Consider the following 643-nt stretch of genomic DNA (forward strand, 5'->3'; position numbering starts at 1 on the left):
ATTACTCAAACGGAAGTGAACTTGAATAGCCGTCAGACACGAAGCGGCACACGTGATTGAGCAGTTTTATGACTGAACTGGCAAGACGAGGTTGATTTTTATAGCTGCGTATTTTATAACAAAGATAAATCCGCAGTGGCTTTATGTGTGATTTGTTTGAATGGGCAAACGAGTGTCTGTTTCTCTCTCAGATGACGTCAGAGAAGCCGCCGTTGCCTGCGGATGGCCAGCGGGACGAAGCTGAACCGGCATTAGGGCTCGAGCAGGAGGTCACAATGGAAACGGCCCGGGACGGCTGGGACAGCAAGGTGGAGTATTTCCTCGCTCAGGTGGGATTCAGTGTGGGATTGGGAAACGTTTGGAGGTTCCCGTACCTCTGCCACCAGAACGGAGGAGGTGAGTGAGGAGGAGATTGTTTTGCATGTATGCAAATCATATCCAGGTTTGTTTTTAGTTTATAATTGTCGTATTGTTTCATGTCTTTCAGGAGCGTTCATCTTGCTGTATGTGCTGTTGATGGTGCTGGTCGGTGTGCCGTTGTTTTTTCTGGAGCTGGCGGCGGGTCAGAGCATCAGACAGGGCAGCATCGGCGTCTGGAGGCACATTTCTCCAAAACTAGTTGGCATTGGCTACTCCAGCTGTG

General features: G+C 49.8%; 1 protein-coding gene across 1 annotated transcript; it reads left to right on the forward strand.

Annotated features, from left to right (window-relative positions):
• Positions 1–171: 171 nt before the first annotated feature.
• LOC107581118 (sodium-dependent neutral amino acid transporter B(0)AT2-like) lies at positions 172–637 on the forward strand (the record flags this gene model as incomplete). The annotated part of the gene is made up of 2 exons (XM_016266679.1): positions 172–396; positions 488–637. Coding segments are annotated over exons 1-2 (355 nt in total), but the record flags the coding sequence as incomplete, so codon positions are not given.
• Between the last annotated feature and the right edge of the window lie 6 nt (positions 638–643).

Source organism: Sinocyclocheilus grahami, unplaced genomic scaffold (genome assembly GCF_001515645.1).
Source record: "Sinocyclocheilus grahami isolate Dianchi unplaced genomic scaffold, SAMN03320097.WGS_v1.1 scaffold77725.1, whole genome shotgun sequence".
Taxonomy (NCBI): Eukaryota; Metazoa; Chordata; class Actinopteri; order Cypriniformes; family Cyprinidae; genus Sinocyclocheilus; species Sinocyclocheilus grahami.